This window comes from Dendronephthya gigantea, unplaced genomic scaffold, assembly GCF_004324835.1.
Source record: "Dendronephthya gigantea isolate DGI-Jeju-01 unplaced genomic scaffold, DenGig_1.0 000052F, whole genome shotgun sequence".
Taxonomy (NCBI): Eukaryota; Metazoa; Cnidaria; class Anthozoa; order Malacalcyonacea; family Nephtheidae; genus Dendronephthya; species Dendronephthya gigantea.
This window is the reverse complement of record NW_021163062.1, coordinates 1,330,001-1,345,921: the sequence shown is the minus strand read 5'-3', so window position 1 is coordinate 1,345,921 and position 15,921 is coordinate 1,330,001. Positions and strand designations below refer to the sequence as shown.

Here is a 15,921-nt window from a genome sequence, read left to right as displayed (position 1 = left end):
GGCCCCTGCATCGTGGCGTCTGCCGTACCCAACACACCCGAAGCAACCACTGGCAATTCACGCGTCTCCGTTGAGAACTCGAGCGGTGTAGATGGGATGGTGTGTGACTGGAGGTTGGCCATAACCGCCTGCGTTGTTTCCGAAATTATTCGGGCAAGAGTAGCTTCTGAGAGGGTAAAATGGTTGGTAGACCCCGCAGTGGTGTTGTCTGTTGGTGCAGTAGTTGGCGCGGACAATGGCTGCGGCAAGGTATTCACCGATGTACTGGGAGCCGTCAGTGGACCGGAGCGGGACGATCGTCGTGGTCGGCCGGGTCGGGTTTGTTGCGTTCGCCTCTTCACTCGTTTACTCGCTCTGGTAGTGGTAGCAGGCATAATTCCGTATAGCAAGAACTAAGGAATAAACAAAGAGCAGAGCAAGAGCGAAACGAATGTCTGTGGTGATACGTAAAATACTATATACCAGAGACACGCCACGCACAATACAATTGAAAATATTAAAAAAGACAGGAAGAATGGAAAAGGCAGCGAAATAATCATGGCATACAACGAGGGTAGCCGCATTTGATTATCCCGTGATGCTGCAAATACTGAAAATTATCGGGCAATCTGAAAACAACATGCCGCACCATCCCACAATATATTGACTTCAACTGTGGGCATCCGGAAACGTAAAACGCCCTACCCACTTAGACATGCATTTTTTCCTACACAGAACGAACGAGCGATATATGCATAAAACTACATCAGCACGACAAACATCACAACCCACACAACGCATATATAACAAGTAAAATCATGAACTCGTCCTGCGCAGCAAAAAACCCAATGTTGAAATCTCAACGTGGGCATCTGTAAACAGTCATGTCGCTCTAGCCCATATTGGGTAAGTCAAACGTATGATAAACGACAAATAAAAATGCGGAGTATGCGTAGTAAGAGATATACAGAAAAACATATACACACATATATAATATATTTTATGCATAATATATACACGATAAATGAACTACAACAGTGCCAGAGCTTTCAAAATAGCCCCGCGATAGCTCCTATACAAACAATATTGCCCTTGTGGGTTACAATGAACGCCGTCCGTGGATAACAGAACACGGGCGGGATTGAAAAATTCCCGATGTTCCCATAGAAAAATACCCTGCTCCTCTGCAAGAACCTTGGTGTTAAAAACACTATCAGATTCCCGCGTTTTGGCGATGTTGCGGTCAATCACCTGGCACACCCCAATTACGCGAACGTGAAATTCGTCGCGAAGTTGGCGAGCGAGCTCTTCAAGCCTCGATCCTACTACCTCAGGTGCATGTGTAGTCAGATCATTTGTACCCAACTCGAGAATTATAATGTCAGGTTTGGCAGATCGGACAGAAGAAATATCGAATTGAATCACTTTTTCAACTGTCCGGCCACCTGTACCCAGCATAGTGACATAACCCGATTCGGGAATATGGAAATTTTGGGATGCGCGGGAATCGAAATTAGCCTTTAAATCATCCCGTAAGCGACGGACAAAAGAATGACCCAAAATTAGAATATTGGGAAATCCAAAAGACATTCTAAATTAGTTCTAATAAGAATAAATATAGAGATAGTTACCTGTTCAAAGAAGTGTCAATAATTCAAATTTGATCTGTAATGACCTTGTCGAAGCGAGGAGCAGAATGAATTGGCATTACATTCTGCTCTTTATCTATACTGACCCTCATCTTCGCTTTCCCAGGCGTTACCTATATGTCATCAGAATTCCAGGGAAATTACCTGCGCGTCAAACTAAAGTATTTAATCTACTTTATTATAAAGTCTCAAGTGCAGGAAGCAATAAATTCTTCATTGGTATGCCAATAATTCCTTTCTTTTGTGTGTTTAACTTACTGTTTAAAGTGTCTGTGTTGGTTTAGTGTGTTGGTTTAGTGCAACAATTTTGAAGATACTAGCCTTTAAGCTACCTGCAGTTCCTGAGTCCCAGGCTCCTGTAAACAATGGGCAGTTTCAAATTAAATAGCCGTGTTTAAACCCAGGAAGTTGGGACTCAGGAACCGCAGGTAGTTTAGAGGCTTGTATCTTCGAAATTATTGCACTAAATCAAAAAGCGTTAACATATCAACTAACTTTTTACGTTCGTTTCAAATGCATCAAGATCACACGAGTTATATAGGCACTTTAAATAACATTTTCACCATAGTTTAGTTATTATCTACGAGTACTGCGCAAGCAGGATGAAGATCAAATTACTGAGGTTACGATCCTTGTGCAATATTTCATTGTTGAGACGATAAAGATAATTATGTCGTTTCAGCAAAGAGCTCATTTTAATACACTTCCTACGTATTTATATTCTGCCTGCATTAAGCAAAACAATAAGTTTGATAGTCAGCATACAAGGGCAGAGAACTGAATGAACAAAATAGTAGGTTTAAGAATAACCATGATGTCCATTTCGTGGATATTTGCTGTGATCTTATGCTTCGTTGTCTTGAGAGTGCATGGCCATGGGGTAAGTAGAAGTCCCAATTTTATTCATGCTACTCCGAAAAATGACATTGGTTATTTTAATGGTTTTTTTTAAGGCACTTTTCATATATACATCAATATATCGAGAAGTAGTTCTGAAAGCAAGCAAAGGCCATTAATTATACTGCAATTTTTCCCCGTAAACGAGAATTTTAGTTGCAACCAATTTGCTACGATCTACAATTTCGCGTGTAACTTCCGTTATTGTGCCGTGTGCGATGAGCTTTAGATTCACATTACATTGAAATATTAGCTTGACGTTTGAACTAATCTTATCGTATAAGCAATGGTCATAACTCAAACAGTCCTTGTGGCAAATTCTTGCATAAATTGTGAACAGAACAGACTCATCGCAAAGGATTTTTCATGAACCGGGTTTCTGTCAAATGTCGTATGTCGAACAATGTCATCAATCCAGGTTGTAATAAATAATTCACACGAGCTGAAACGGGTATCTGATTCCTCGTTTTCCCCTATAGCACGAAAAATTTTAACATACTCTCTTACAGCGAGTCATATACCGCAAATTTGTAATTATTTATTGCTTAAATTATCAAGTGATATTAATTCCTTCTTTCAATATATTTATGACTCGCATACTGTATAGCACTTTTATTTGTATATTATGCAACCACCTCGTCGGTATTTACAACAGGAGAGATATTGAGAAAGGACTACCAACAACGGTTGAATCGCAACAAATTTTTGTCTAGCAAATACTAAATACTTTCATTTCATATTCAAACCCGGATGATTTTATAAGCGCGGACGCTTCGTGTTTGGTAAGTTAATATAGTTACACACTATAGTTATACCATAACCAACACAACATGCAATATCCAGTTCACGAGTATATGTATATGTGTATACATGTAAATAATATTTTCTCATTTATCACACACAAGCAAAACTGAACTTACCCGGCAGCTACTCTGTACATACCACTTATAACCGAATTTGAGGTCCGTACTAGAAAAATATCAGACCGAGGTGTTGACAGTACGTACCGAGCGATAGCGAGGTCCGTCATAAAAGACCGAGGTCTGATATTTTTCCAGTACTGACCGAACGTATTCGGTTAATAAGAGATTTATTATGTGGCATACAGTATTTGGTTTAATTATTTATACAATGCGCTGCAGCATTCTTGCCGGCTCTTTCGTCAGCCAGTCGCCAAGCAAGCACTGAAGCGACTTCCAAAACATTGTTTTTAACTCGTTAAATAAGAATGATACAGTACTATAAACAAAAATCAAAGATGAATAAATATAATATTCACATGTACCAAATAATGCTCTTCTTCGTCTATTCTCCGTCGATATTTTTCGTGTCAAAAATAAAAGTGCAAGCTTGTTTTTGTTCAAAAAATATGAGAGTTGGACCGTTACTACGGCAACGGTCTAATACTGGGGGATTCCAAACCGGCAAAGAGCCAATCAGCGCACGCCATTTTAGTCACGAGACCGCGTGCCATATACTAATAATGCGTAATCTATCTAATTATGAATAAGTAAATACATGGACCTGGCCACATTTATATTAAATGAACAGGAATCGGAAAGTTTGAGTTGGTATGAATAATAATGCTTTGCTAATATAACATTCTTGAAATTTTCCATTTGATATTTTTAGCTTTTCATCAAAAGATATACGTGTCTCACAAAATTATTCTCCGCGCTTGCCATATTATAAAACAATGTAAACAAAAGAGCGCCATAATTAAATGCTGGAGAGGAAGTTGTAAAACCTTTGCATGTATATTATTGCGAAATAGCTAATAATCGAATAACAAGGGATGATTTGTCATATTTTTCGACATCGGTGTCGTCTGTAATATACTCCCAGAGCTTAGTATAATTATTATGATTAAAATAATATAGTTCAAAATCAATAACTGAATCTATCTTAGCCTCTTGCTAGCATCCACACTACCTCTACACGAGTTGGACTGTCATGTGATGTTCCAATCACGTGGTTAACTACGTTACATCACTCCCTTTCTTATAAGATTTATAATGTCAGGATGAATATGGTACCTACAGTATATATAAACTGTTTGACAAATCTTCGAACCAGTTGCTTAAAACGCCATATTTGCTCGCATGTGCTAAAATAAGCCGAAGTCCCAACGCATCACACATAAATCGGGGGTTATATACACCCTGATGCAGTTCTAATTCTTCTTAATTAAATTATCTCATTCATGTCTCAAACACTTGCCGACTCCTGTGCAAATACTTGACCGAAATTAATAAAAATTGAACCATTTTTATGAGGAAATTGTCCTCAGCGGATACTTTTTTAGATCGATATGTTGCCAATTCGCTATGATATTCACTTCAAAATGAATGTGATTTTTTTGTTAATAAATATTACACATCAAAGCGGCCTAATCTACAAAATAAGGGGGTTACAGTGATTTAGTTCACATTTTTAGGATTATTTTGATATTTTGATATTTTTTATATAAACATACAAGATGATATGAATTATCGCATCATCGACAATATTATTTCACAATAATAGAAATATCGAAAAAACTTTCAGACAAGAGAAGCCGAAAAACTGACCCCTTCGTCTAATTTTACGTCAGGAATTGATTTCCTCGCGTCAGGAATCGATTTTCAAATGTTAAGGTATTTTAAGTCTGAGATATTTTAAGGGGTCTGCAGTTAAAAAGAATGCTTCATCTTTGATTGGGTAACATTTTTAAAAACTTTTAAATTATTCTTTCTACATTACTAAGCTAATTAAACTGAGCTAAAAAGGAGTTGCATGAATGTGCAGTCACCATAGTAAAGAAAACACCAGACACACTCAATGATGGAAAATGAATGATTTTTGTAAACAAAATAACAAACCAGGTTTATTTTAACGTTAGAACAATGGAATTGATTTTATTTAATTTTAATATTTTTACTTCGGATCTGAACGTTCACAAATAAAAATTTCGCAGTATTTTTTGAGTGGGTTTTCAGTGTTCTTGGCCACCTTAAGGTGGCTCCCTACAGTTTCTCGAAAGTTTTAATGCACATTTTAAGCAGGGATATTCAGCATCTAAACGTTTGACTAGAAGACTAAAATTTTATATATCTTAATGGCAACATACCGAGAGCCGAAATCTTTTCAGAACTTGGGCCTGGCTGTCGTTGCTATAGCAACAAAGACGTTTCAAATTGCCGCTAAAAAGCATTTAATCGAGTTTATATCAAAAAGGAGTTCGGTGACCCCCAATTTTTTTTTTCATCATAATTTTACACCATGGATGGTTTATCGATAATAAAGTTTTAAAAAAATTCTGTCTAGTGCGATTTTTTCTATTGCAAAAAACCCTTCAAAAAACCCTTTTAGCCCTTTAAAAAAATCGCACCAGACAAAATATTTTTAAAACTTTACTATAAACCATCTATGGAGTAAAATTGTGATGGAAAAAAAATTGGTGGTCACCAAACTCGATAAAAACTCGATTAAATGCTTTTTAGCGGCTATTAATTTTGAAATGTCTGTTTTGCTATAACAACGACTGCCAGGTACAAGTTTTGAGTAGATTTCGGCTTTAGGTATGATGTCAGAAAGTTACATAAAATTTTAGTCTTCTAATCAAACGTTTAGATGCTGAATATCCCCGTTTGAAATGTGAATCTAAAAATTTCGAGAAACGGTAGGGAGCCACCTTAAGCGCAGAAAAACAAAATACACCACATTCCGGACATTTTTACATTCCATCACTTTTCTAAAAAAAATTGTTTCTTTGTCTGTGTATTTTACAGAAAATAAAAGTTACAACGGAATCTAAACTTGGCCCATGCAATGAAAGAAATTTTGGGGAATTAATTTTGGTCAATGATCGTAAAGGAAAGAACACTTTATTGGTCTGCAGTGAAGTTGAAGGAAAATTTGGATGGAGTACAACAAACGATGGTAAAACGAATTTTAGGAAATTAATATTTTAGGAAAGACAAACACGCGGTTGCAAGATACGCTAGACCAAAGTTACATCAAACACGAAAAGTATGCAAATTTGCTATACCCATACTGTAACTTAGAACGCATATCTCTAGAAAACAAGCTATTTCTATTTTACGGATTTTGCAAAAAACGAATTTTAGGAAAATAATATTTTATGAAGGACAAACACGCGGTTGGGAAGATACGCTAGACCAAAGTTACACCAAACACGAAAAGTATCCAAATTTGCTATACCCATACTGTCGCTTAGAACGCATATCTCTAGAAACTAAGCTACTTCTATATTACGGATTTTGCAAAAAAATTGTTTCGTACTGGGAGGCAATAGTGTGTCATTTGCATTTCGCGTTTCATAATCTAACTACTTACAGCTATTCCTTTAATTTAACTTTACCTTAGATGGTCAGACTGGAGAAATATCTAATCCAGGACACGATTGCATGTCAATATTGGATGTTAATCCTGAAGCCAAAGATGGATTTTACTGGATAACACTGAACAACAGAAAACCAAAGAAGGTATCTCAAATATCCAGTTGTAGTAGCAACAGTACTGTCCATGCAGAAATACAAACCGCTGTTAACCTAAGTCAAACCTCGGTCTGATCGCGGTTGAACCGCGGAGAGACGGAGGTTCAACCTCGGCCTTACTCGGTCTGACAGACATTTCTTAATATTTTTTTTGATTTGGTTATTGCGCAGTCCTCCTCAGCTGTTCATAACATTTCATTCGGAAGCGAACGGCCACTGCAAAGGCATTTTCCCTTGCAGTCTTTAGCTGTTTCTATTGGTCGACCGCAAGAAAACCGCGACCGAATCGCAACCGAACCACAACCAAACCGCAACCAAACCGCAACCAAACCGCAACCAAACCGCAACCTCAGTGTTTGGTTATTTCTGGACAGTACTGCATACACTATTCTTAAAACAACATAAGATATAATCCCGCCTGAAATCACAGGATGCAGAAATTTCAATCCAACCGATATGTTATTTATACGATTATAAATATGAATTTATTACAATTATTTTTTCAAATTTTAACAAGTATATAAAACGTTAAAGAAAATTAGGAAGGACTGAAACAGGTTTTCTTATTTTTGTGAAAACGGGGTAACACAGCCTGAATTGGGGAAGTTTGCATTGGTAGGAAACAATAACCTCGGGTGAATAATTCAGATATCTTGCTTAGCCCCATGGAATAGGTCGCGTTTTGGACCTTGATGACCCAGTGATGTATTGTGCACTTATCGAAATCTAAGCCACGTTTTAAAAACAATACGAAGGATGCAAAATATATATGCACAAAACACATTAACACGGTGCAACGTTTGCATTATCGGTTGGTGCAATGTTTACTTTTAAATTCCTATATGAAAGCAACACTTATAAGGATACTCAAATACGTGAGTATGTGTGGAATATCCACTGACATTACAAACAATACGAATCAATGCTATAATACAAGAAGTTTTTTGAAGGCTTTCATCGCAACTAGAACACTGCACTCACAATCGTATAATATAATTAATATACCAGCACTGATACATACAATAGTAATATATGTCACGTTTATAACAAAGTACGGCATTCGTGAATTGTGAAAATAATGTAAATAGGCCTACTATTTCTCGACTATTTGGGGTTTATAATAATTGCGTGATAATTTTTGTCTTCTAAGTTCTGAAAAAGCTTAAAACGATTTTCTTGAAAGTTTTATATTGTAAATATTTATTTTCTTGCCACTCAATAGTCAAATTTCATTTTTAAATTTTTGCCATAATAGTATATATCAAAGTGACAATTTGATCTGACATCCTTGGCAAGAAATGCACAAACAGCACTCTTTTCTGCTACTGTATTGGATGCACAACACTAATATATTGCAATATATAGATGCATTGCACTCCATCCTCAATGTACATACAATTGAATGCATCACTTCAATATTAATTATTTTAGTTAAACTTAAAGTCAGCCACTTAGCTTTTTTATGGAATCTCTTATTCAAATTGCAACGGAATCTAGCTACATTTATCTCTACTGGTAGTCTATTAGTTCATGTATATATAAGACGAACCTCGTTCCACACAATTAGAAATTTTGTAGTACACGTTTATTATTCTCATCATGATGCTGAATTGCACCAATCCAAGAATTTAACAGAATATCAATGTCACAAGAAATGTCTACTAAATACCCTACCAACTGTAAATTACCATCTAGTATCCTCCGCGGCCCAGGGTAACCTCAAAGCCTTAATTTACGCTAAAAGTTTTGAGTAAGTGAGATTGTGAAAATTTCCTACTTCGCAAAGCAAATTATTTTGTTGCTTCTTCAAAAGGCTTGGTGTGACATGAAAACTGATGGTGGAGGATATATTCTTATCGGTAGAACGAATAGTTCCGGCATATGGGCAGTTCCATCTAATGACGATGCAGTTGAACCATTTGGCAAACCCCACTGGTGTAGCGCGCTGGGAAACACTGATGTTATTGATTTCAGAGTTCAGATGGCTTCCGAAGAGGATTTTCAAAAGACGAAGGCGCATTGGTAAGAACTTCGCAACAGCTAGTACTACCGAAGGGTTATCTGATCTTCAATGCAATATCGGATTCTTTGGCACTGACCAAACGGTGCGGGAAGAATTCGAAAACGCAATAATATTTTCTGGGTCACACCGTAAAATAATTTCCGTTTTTCTTTTCACTTAGTATACTCGACAACTACATTTAGAAGGAACTTGACGGAGTCTTAGATTACCGTCCACACGTATCCGACATTTTCGCTCACTGAAAACGGAAGAATCACGCTGACACGCTCTTGTGCAGAGTGAAAGAATTTGAAAAAGACGGCTGAGCGGATACGTGTGGACAGCGTTGCCGGATAAGTTTGAAAATGATACCGTAATGTATCAAATCGTGTTTATTTTAACTTAATGAGGCCTGTTTTAAGTCTTGTTGCTTATACTCAACTTAATATTACTATATTAGCGTCAAATGAGTCTTTTTATAGGTTATTATTTTCATGGTGACTAGAGCATTCAGTAATCCTTTTAGCACTTTTCAAAGAAGTATACTTACGCCAGAAACATGACTGTCCATGCAAAGCGTCGGGTTTTTTAATAACACGACATTTCCCATTTTTCTTTTGATTTAGTATAATTATTCAAAAACTACATTTGGAAGGACTTGACGGGGCCTTAGATTAATAGCTTTAACAGTGGAATTCATTATTAATTTTCTATATTTCCAGGGCTTACAGATTCAAAACTCCGCGCAAGTTAAAGAATCTTATGATAAACAAAGGTGGTTGTTCAAGCTTTTCCCCGGGCATTGGAAATGTGAAATACGTGAAAAACTTAGAAACTGGACATACAGTTACCACTCAATTTCGATGTTCAAAGTTTGGTATTGGTTATCATCCCTATACGAAAATTGGTTGGGTACGTATATGTTCCCAGCCTCGCACATCTTTTAATTTGACAACTAAAAATGCTTTACATGCATTTGGAATGCTTTTCGCTACGTCATTTTTTCTATGATCGGTAAATAATGTGATTTACCGAAAAAACCTGACGTTTTATTTATTTTTACTAATTACTCTCAACAATCGACTTCCATATATAACTTTTAGACAATGATGAATTCATGTCTTGAAAAACCATGTCCGTATGGATTTGCATTTCACCGGAGATATCCCATTCAGCAAGACTATTCAGGATCGTTCAGGTAAATCTATTTGTACTCTTTTCTATTATATCTACTGGGGCAGGTGTACAGTATAAAACTCATTTAACCACGTTTTTCCCCAGTCAAAAACAGACGACTTTCATAAGCTATATTGTTATTGTTTGTAAACTGTATATAGCCCTTGGACGTTTCTTGGATAAATTTTATCACCCAATAAAACATATGTAGTAAATTACACTATATTTATTATTTTCATTTTTTAGTTATAGTGCAACAAAGAACATTTCCGGAATCGAATACGGAGCAACGGCCCAAGTTGGGTGCAGCCGAGGACATGTTAGTATCGTATTGTCTTTCTAGCGTTTGGCACAGACAGAATAAGTAAAGAGAATGCGCATAATTTATGATATTAAATTGTGGTTAAAAGATACATTCGCTCCAGTATCCTCATTCTTTCATGTCTCGAGAATAATTTAAAGTTCTGTGGCGTCCAAACACCCCAAAAATGATTATTCTAAACAAATTATCTTCTCCTTCATCTATGCTCTCATACAAATTCTGGGCGTAGACGAAGCTTTTTGCAGTAAACGTGCTTAAGTTCTGCTATTGTTATGCTTAATTATTCTTAGTTATGATCATTGCAATGGTTTTTTGTGTTCTGCATGCGATCGCCTTTAATTTCTTCTAAGTACAATTCTATTTTAATACCTACGTTGCCAGTGACATTTTCCCCAGCCTTTCCATTTGCGCATTGTCAATTTTTAGTATCAAACTAAGATATTATTTTGATACTAAGTCCTTTGTGATCAAATTATCTTTATGTTAATATAACACAAATTCAGATCTCATCAATCAGTTGGGAACTTGTCTTAGAAACGTGGTCAGTTTATAAACCCTTGCATGCAAATTTAAAAACACCTAAGCAAAATTATGATGATCGATTGCTCTCGCACAACTCTATTTGTGAAATATTTATGTACTGTTAATTTTGTCCCGTATATAGTGTTGTGGTTGCCACGGACCTTCAAGAGGTAAACGGAACTATTGTTTTGAAAAATGCAAAGCTCAAAATGGTGGAACAATTGAATCACACATTTACTCTTGGTTTTGGGTGAGGACGTCTTCCCACAAGAAATTTTGGACCAAATGCATTGATTACAAAATGAAGGAAAACGACACTTTTGTGTGGTATAAGTTAATCGGAAACAGTGAATCGCCGATCGAGGTTTGTTGGAAGATCTTCAACAATTAAAGTTAACTCTCACATAAGAAAGGGCAATGAATGTAAATTTGTTATGAAAGCATTCACACACATTCATGATTCTTAACAGGGTCGGTGCGATACAACAGGAAAAGCACTCTTGTACGGTGGGGTAAGAATCATAATTTATTACCTTTTACCATGTCGTTTATTATTCATTTTGCACTCAGCGAATCCGAATATTTTCGTGTTTGCGAATTTGCATGTTACCATCGAAACAATGGCATTACCAAAGCCGTTTATAAAAATACCATATTAATCCCTACAGCTAGGAACAAAGTGTTTTCTTGGACACACTTCAATACTAAGATCGAAGTTTCTATTCTTTTTTTCAGACAAATTTAACGGAAAGTAATTACTTTTCAAAATTTTCTATTGGATTGTTTGACGAGCGGTCCGTAAAACCCATATCCGGACCGTGGTCCATATAATTAATTCCGCATCTAGACCAGTTTCCCGGATTTTTCGTGAGGTTCAGTCGTATAATGAACCGATAACCTCAGTTGTTCGATCTGTACTGTGAAATATCAGACCAAGATTTTTTCCATTAACCATTTGAACACATTATTCAATTTTTTATCTTTCGTCTTAGATGCTGGTTATTCCAGATAATACGACGGCAGCAAAAACTCCTGTAATCGATGGTATGATTGTGTATCGTCAGGACACGGAGAAAGTTTATGTAACAAAACATGAGAAACTACACCCTTTAGCAGAAGAAGAAGAGGCAAGTTTCATTATTAGGAAGCTTTGTAATAAATTAGCTTTTCCCACGGGGAATAATAAAGGGTAAAAGACATGCCCATATACAGTGGCGTAGCCAGCCTGACGATTTTGTCCCGCTATGTAAATTTCGAGTTATTATAATGATTTATGTCTTTAGAAATCTATTGTTTTCACAGTCAGTGAACACTAAAATATTGGCATAGCGGGACAAATCGAGAGGCTGGCTACGCTACTGCCCATATATTGATTTATTAAAAAAAAGAATAGGTAGTAATAGCCTGTTTTACAAGTTCAGTTAAGGATAAACACCGCTTTTTACAATTATGAATTAAACCAATTATGAATAAAATGTAATATTCTCCGAGCTGCGAGCCGACCAGGAACCCGGGAGAACATAGCGGAATCCAAAGTTGTCCAAAATGTCATGGACTTTGCACGTTCAATGGTCATGGTAATTGAACGCATGCGCAAAATTTGAACGAGTAAAGACTGGTAAGACTGGTAATCAGCAAATTTCTGATTGGCTAAGACAAAAAGTTTGTACTACAATGAAAAACGGCAGGGACCGGTTGTTCGAAAGGCGGATAAAGTTATCCACTGGATAGTGATTATTTCAAAGGTTAAAATAATACTCACACTGTTATTTTCAGGGAGTTATTTTAACTCTCCCATTATCCTTTTTTAGTGGAGTTAAAAATTTAACTATAGTTTTGGAGTAAAAATAACTCTCTTTGAGGGGTTAATAATTTTTAGACCTTATTAACTATGCAGAATTAACTCCTTTTGGGGGAGTTAAGCAATCTAACCCTCTTTTATGAGTTATTTTGACTCACCTATTACCCTTTTTTGGGGGTGATAAAAATTCAACTCTCTTTTTGGAGTTAAATAAAATTCAAAATGGCGTGCACAAGAGGAGCGGGTTAATAGTTTATTATAAATTTTAGTCTTATAAACGTGAATTGATTTAACTCTGGAGTGAAAAAGGCGGAAAAGGCTTGTAAAAATTACGAATGTTTGTGCCACTAATATAATTTGGCTTCTAAACCCTATATTTTTAGTTATATCGCTTTCTTCATCCCGATGTATAAAGTTTCTTCCTACGGCATTTAACTTTTAAGTTCAAGTTTATAAGGCTGTTCTGTTCATCTGTATATCAAAGCCATTCCCCCCATAAAATAGGGAAAAATGGCAGGGCTGACGATGATCTATTGATTATATATGTTATTTCTGGCTGTGAGGTCGTTATTTCCGTTTTCGAGACCGTCGGCACAGTTTTTTGTATCCGCGCCGAAGCTGCCGGTAAATATAATGTGTTTTTTAACCTTTGCCGTAGGCCGAGGGAAGTTTTCGAGACCGAGAGCACAGATTTTTGCCTCCGGGCTGAAGCTGCGGTATATAACGTGTTTATTTTATTACCTTTACATTATTGACTTCATGAAACACAAAAAAAGCAAAAAAATTAGCAAATAACTATATAAAAACTATAATTTCTGCAATCTACAAGGCTACAAGCCATTTCAGAATTTTCAACAACTCCTTAAAAGGATATCCTAGTCGGGAAACAGCCAATGAAATGGCAGATATCGTTACCATAGCAACTAAATCACGGCAAATTCGGGCAAATCGACTAGAAAAACAACGTAAAATGCAGCGAAAAAAGGAGTAAAAAATCCAAACTAAGACGTTTTTCGGGTATGTTTTTTATTTCTAACATACTTTTAGCCTTTTCCGGAAAGGTTTTTACACATTTTAGCCTTACGTTGCTTTGGTTTGGCCGTTTTATTCACATTTCACACCGGGCCGGATGCATTTCAAGCGGGCTGGATGCAAAAATCAATATTAAATAGGTCATTTTATCACTTTAAAATTTACAGTAATCAAAGTCTTTCAAAAGTAATTCATAATTTAGGGTATAGGAAGAGTATTATTGAGGTTAAAAGCAACAACTGATGTTAGAATTATTTAAAAGTGGGCTATGAAAAGGTGATCCTTTCAGACAATTAATATAGCAATTCAAAGCTTTTGTATTGATCTGTCTTTTCAAATATACAACTCACAATATTATACAAATGCATGTGAATTGATAATAAGAAATTTTGTGACATAAATTTACCAATATGACACTACGAGAACCTTTGGCTTTAATGTTTTTAGTTTAATAATCCAATACACAAACACAATTTGCATCAGAACTCTGAAAGTAGAAATAATATAACTCCGATAGTGGAGTTACCACTGCTTAACTCCTTTTTAAGAGTTACATTTTAACCCCTAAATGATAGTTATTCTGACTGCAAAAACGGAGTTAATATTTTACTCCAAATCTGGAGTTACTTTTAACTCCAAAAAGTGAGTTGTTCTGTACCTTTTTCCGTAACTCCTATTTTAGAAGTTAAAATGTCTATTTTGTTTATTTCGAATTCCTGTAAGAATGCATTTTGTTCTCATTGAGTTATTTAGGTATGGCTTGGTATGTCGTTTTGCGATAACCTAACCGACTATTTTTAAAACGCTCTACATCTTCGTTTTAACTTCAAAACGAGTTATTCAAAGTGTAGTTCGTAGTTTTTATGTAAACTGAAGATATCATTTTAAAGCTTTTACAGAATCGACAGCAATCTCTTCATGAATTCAATAATCGAAAATTCGACGTTTAGTGTTAGGGATTTAAATTATTTGTGCTGTTTTATTGTTTTGAAGGTTTATAGTGAAGTATTAATGTAACTCTCACCTAACATATAGCTATATAATGCAACAGGAAAATTGGTGATTTCACTTCACGTTTTATATGACTTTGTTTGTTTCCAAAGAATTTGAAACATCAGCAGGTATCGGCTATATATTAATTTTAAACAGTCATTTCATAATATAATTTATTTACGAACAACAGTGCGATAATATGAGATTTCTAAAGCACTCAAAGTTAATACATGCAACTATACGCTCCAACTTCTCCTCAATTAAGGGTTCTCGGTTTATAATTAATTTTATCCTTACTTTTTTTAGAGCCCTTTTTTATATAAATATCTTATATTTTTACAAATTGTTTGCAGAAATGAGAGTTAAACTGCTGACCCATTGAAATGCAATTTTTTTTTTATATTTGCAAAATAATGTAAGCATTGCTAAACAATATGATAATATTTTGATTTCAATACTAGCCTTGAAATAGAGTATCCTCGCAGGGAAATTCGCGCCTGCTCGATGAATACGAGAACTTATATAACTAAAAATTTGAAAATTAAAAAGTTAAAAAATTAAATGTTTTTAATATTACTTGTAAAACCTTGAATAAGTGCCGCCTATGTAACGTCGTTGATGCTGCATTTGGCGGGTTTCGTAAAGCCTGTACCTTGTAATATATCCCTGTATAACCAGCAGTGTATTCTGTATGTATTAATATTGCATTCCATATATAATATAATATAATATGTATTAATATCTTTATGCCCAGGTACTTGAGATAAAAGAGGAGCTTAACAAATCTCTTGAGAAAAATGAGAAATTACTCAGGAAATTTGGTATGAGTAATTCATTATAATTCCACATGCAATTGCTTTTTTCTTCATTTTCCCGCGAATTACCCGCACCCGACATTTTATACTTGTGCATGGGCCAAGAGCTCTTGTGCAAAGAAAAGGAATAAAAAAAAGAACATTAAAGATTGTTGTACTGTTCACTACATGGTTAATAATGAAGCTGGACAAAAAGTACGACATTTTCAATGACGCATACGAGTTGTTGTATAA

At 35.6% G+C, this 15,921-nt stretch overlaps 1 protein-coding gene across 1 annotated transcript in view; it reads left to right on the top strand.

The window, feature by feature from the left end:
* Nucleotides 1-2,291: 2,291 nt before the first annotated feature.
* The window catches only part of LOC114528954, a 19,933-nt gene continuing 6,303 nt past the window's right edge, over nucleotides 2,292-15,921 (top strand). Inside the window, exons 1-11 of the mRNA XM_028550663.1 lie at nucleotides 2,292-2,508; nucleotides 6,296-6,446; nucleotides 6,894-7,012; nucleotides 8,838-9,046; nucleotides 9,749-9,938; nucleotides 10,130-10,224; nucleotides 10,449-10,521; nucleotides 11,189-11,410; nucleotides 11,517-11,558; nucleotides 12,039-12,173; nucleotides 15,627-15,693. Of these exons, the coding sequence (XP_028406464.1) occupies nucleotides 2,410-2,508; nucleotides 6,296-6,446; nucleotides 6,894-7,012; nucleotides 8,838-9,046; nucleotides 9,749-9,938; nucleotides 10,130-10,224; nucleotides 10,449-10,521; nucleotides 11,189-11,410; nucleotides 11,517-11,558; nucleotides 12,039-12,173; nucleotides 15,627-15,693 (1,402 nt within the window). The 5' untranslated portion in view covers nucleotides 2,292-2,409. The remainder of the gene's footprint in view (nucleotides 2,509-6,295; nucleotides 6,447-6,893; nucleotides 7,013-8,837; nucleotides 9,047-9,748; nucleotides 9,939-10,129; nucleotides 10,225-10,448; nucleotides 10,522-11,188; nucleotides 11,411-11,516; nucleotides 11,559-12,038; nucleotides 12,174-15,626; nucleotides 15,694-15,921) is intronic.